General features: G+C 33.8%; 1 protein-coding gene across 3 annotated transcripts in view; it reads left to right on the forward strand.

Moving 5' to 3' along the window:
• The window catches only part of LOC119591983 (guanine nucleotide exchange factor for Rab-3A-like), a 26,789-nt gene that overhangs the window by 18,887 nt on the left and 3,874 nt on the right, over window positions 1–4,028 (forward strand). For all 3 annotated transcript variants that reach the window (XM_037940745.1, XM_037940743.1, XM_037940744.1), the window contains exons 4-5: window positions 201–361; window positions 2,893–3,107. In XM_037940745.1, coding sequence (XP_037796673.1) covers window positions 201–361; window positions 2,893–3,107 — 376 coding nt within the window. The remainder of the gene's footprint in view (window positions 1–200; window positions 362–2,892; window positions 3,108–4,028) is intronic.

Genomic DNA, 4,028 nt, shown 5'->3' on the forward strand with positions numbered 1-4,028 from the left:
TTTGTACATGTGTGAGTGCAATTCCTCCTGTGAGTATTTTTCAAGTACGTGTTTTTCCCGTGTATATTGTCATGTGCATGTATAACATATACATGTGCAAGTATGTTTGACAGACAGGTGAGAGAGAGAGAGAAGTGACTATTTTTAGTCATATTTTGAAAATAAAAAACTATCCAGTAATGCATTCATGAACTTTCCAGGAAAAAAGATATTTCAGCGTGGCCACCGCAAGTCACCCTCCGATTTTGATCTTAAATATGGCAGGGACACAACTCCTCCAAGCTCACCATTGAAAGAGAGCAGAATAAATGATGCTGCCACATCACAGCCTCAGTTTCCTCTTGACCCTGAGTGCTGGGAGGTAAGCATAGTGGAGGCCAAAGATACATGCTATTATAATGTCACCTCTGTTTCATATGATTACTGCACTTACTCCAGCCAGGGAAAAACCTAAGCATTATATGAAGAAATGAATGGCAGACAGTTTGAGCCAGATCAGCTCAAAACCCAATAACCATTTAACTGCTTCTTAAATGTTAGCCAGTAAACTACATGCACAACCACATTTTTAGCATATCATCAATAATATCAAACAATAGCATTTATCACTGAAGAGGTCTGGTCTTAGGGAGTACTAGATAAATAGATAAATTAAGCTCTAGACATTGCAAATGGAAATTACAGAAATATCTTTAATTTTGTCTAAAAGTTCAGTAAAAGTATTGCAGTTGGACCTTAACAGTTGCAAGAGATACTTACCAAAACCAAGAAATTTATAGACATGCTGTATTTTTTAGGGCTAGAATTAGGAGTGTGCAGCTACTCAGGCCTGCACATCTTTGGGGCTTCCACTTATTGATTATGAAATATTTTGGTAAAGCCAATTTATACATTAATTTTTTAAATGTTGTAAGCAACATTGAGTATTTCCACTTCTCCAGTTTTCAGAAAGGAAGCATAAATTAATCTTTGTTAATTAATGTATATGTTCGATTATTGGCCTTGGAAAGAAAAAATTAAGTAATTACCTCTGAATTTTTATACTTTTTTTTTTGCCAGCCATTTATTTTCATTGTTTTGAGTGGTTTAAGTAATATTCTACTTATCTCAAGATTTTCCTTTAATATAGTTTCCCACAAAGAAATGTAAAAAGTAAATCTTATTTGTTCTAATAAAATCTGCCCATTATTTGCTTTATTGACCAGAAATTATTTTATAGGTTTCTACCTTCAGTAAAATGAAAACAATTGATAATGTATTTTCTGAGGTACAATTACTCAAGAGTTAATGCATACGAAGAGGTAGAGAGGAATCTCTGGATCAAGTGGACGACTTTAATATCACTTCCCCAAAGGTCAAAGGGCCTCTACTTGGAGGATGCCAGAGGACCTTCACATGTCTTCATTTGCCCTTTTGGTTATTGTTAGTACTATTAGACCTGCTTAAGTCACATGGTAGTTACATCATTTGAATTTTTGTGGTTCGGTTGCAAAAATAATCATAACAAATGAAATCAATAAAAGTAAGTACATTAGAGTCATTCTTATGTATGTTATATACCTGGATTACTCTATATGTAATGATAAATGTCCTATCATTTTGATGACCAAAATTAATTTTCACTTGAGAGTTTATATAGAAAAAATAGAAAATCTTTACACTTCTCACAAAAGTTCACCAATGAATCATAACTATGTGTTTATATATCAGATATATCTGATGTGTAAAACTAATAGTAGCTATTGCTGTCAGCCTTGTAAATTTAGTGATGTTAGTAATGATGTAAATTTAGTGATGTTAGTAATGATGTGGTTCCCTAAGTGTTTCTATTGAAACTTCTGAATTCTCATATATTTATTCTTGAAACCTATTAGATCAGGAAACTATATACTAGATTTCAATACAGAAAATATTAGATGTTGTATTTAAGATCCTCCAGGCAAGTCATAAAGATAGAAATCAGTACTACAAACTTTAACTTCAAGGCAGATTTCAAATGTCTTGTTAAATGATAGTGGGAAAGATTGAAAAACTGTTTAAACTTAATTTTGCATACATCATAGTGCTTTTCACTAAATTGGTAATTTTTATTTCTTTTCAAGTAATTACAAAAAGAATTGAAGTGCAAGGTCAACTAAATCTTTACCATTTTTATAGGTGGAATAAAATCCAAAATCCTTCTCTTGATGAAAAGGCAATAGAAATCTAGGCCAGTAATGATGGGTAACATTTTTGAGATTGTCAGGTGAGGACTGCACCTGGTCAGTTGTAAGTCTTGTGGTAGGACAGGCAAACCTCATCCCAGCATTCAGAACATAGTCTCAGTACAAGATGAGCATCACCCATTGCTATGTGATATCACGTCACCAGTAAGATATTCACCTCTAGGCATGTAATTTCTATAAAGTTTCACATCTTTCCTCTCTGGTCTCTTCACCACATGCTGCCTGTCTGTGTGCCAATTAAGTTGTATTAAGAAAAAAAAAAGATGGGGGAGCAAAATGTGTGAATATAAGAGGGTTTCCTCTGGTGTAGAATGGGAGGAAGGTAAGGAAGGTAGGTGGGGAGGTCCACACCATTGTTGTACAACATATGCAACTGTGTGGAATGCTGCAAGGCAATTGATTAAATTATGGAGTAACTGATGCAACCCTTATTCAGTTAATGTGTACAGACTTTTTGGGTTAAGGGAAAGGGGTGTGAGCTTTTGTCCAAATGATAAATTATATGATGTGTGACAGCATTCTCTTTTTGCTTTTGCAGAGTAAATTGAAAATTTGTGACATCTGGGGTCAAGGGCAGAATATAGTAAAATAATCATAAATAAGTTAATTTTTATAAAGGTATTCATGTACTTTTATGTATTAATCTGCCTTTTTTCTTCATTTCAAGGTTGACCCAGTTGTACACAAGGAGTTCATCATGTGGAAACAAAACCCTGTTCTAGATCAGTCGGATCCTTTCATGCAACGTATTTATGCAGAAGATATAGATCTGTGCATGGCATTTCCCAATTCCACGTTAGCCCACCGAGTTCAGAGAGCCATTGAGGATAATGATGTCTTTATCGAAGAGGTGAATCCACGGCAGAAAAGCAGTTGCCCCAAGTAAGAGAGAAGCTTATTTGTTGTGACATGTGTAACTACTATGACAGAATGGGATGATTATTGGGTAATGGAACTTGGAAGGAGTGATTTTCCCTTATTTTCCCTAAATGGATTACCATTTTAATTTTTTAAGTATTTATTTAGGTTCACATCATATAAGCCAGTAAAGTGATGTAGAAAATTTCCAGGTATTAATTTTGATATTTGTTTCTTTCTGGGTACTGTTAAATCTCAGGTAATTTGAAGATGAAAGACATCAATACTTATTTAATATCTGTTGATATATATAGTTTTTGCCTATAGTCTTTCTGTAATGGGCTACTATATGTTTGGACAAAAGGACTTTAAATAAATGAAGAATTCTCAGTAAATGTTCATTATTCATACTACATTTTCTGTTCTACAAATGATAAAAGAATTATTATTGATAAATAACACAATTTGGTTATAAAATACATTCATATGCATCAATAAGGTAAGTATTGAGAAAATAGGACATCATATTTAAATAACTATCTAGATTTGAAAACAATAGAGTGCTGTAAGTTCAATAAAACTTTTTCCATCAAATTGTATGGAGTGGTTTGGATACATATGTTGTAGATGTAACATTCTTGTTCATAGACTTCACAGAAAGAACTTTGGTAAATGTGAAAAGACTTTTTTCCTACCCGTCTACATTGTCTCTGCTTCCCAGGTGTATATCAGTGTAAATAATGCTAGCTTCTCTTATGGCACCTAATATCTACGTATATGTGTTCGTGTGTGCCCTTCATAATGTGTCAACCTTTGCCATTGTCCTTCAGTCATTTTCATCCATGTCTTTGTTTCGATTATCCAAAGAAGCAGAAGTCCAGTCATACATAGGGTGATGATATCCATATGGTTGCAACCCCCTTTCACCGTTGGCTCATTGTAATC

This window comes from Penaeus monodon, chromosome 29, assembly GCF_015228065.2.
Source record: "Penaeus monodon isolate SGIC_2016 chromosome 29, NSTDA_Pmon_1, whole genome shotgun sequence".
NCBI classification, from domain to species: Eukaryota; Metazoa; Arthropoda; class Malacostraca; order Decapoda; family Penaeidae; genus Penaeus; species Penaeus monodon.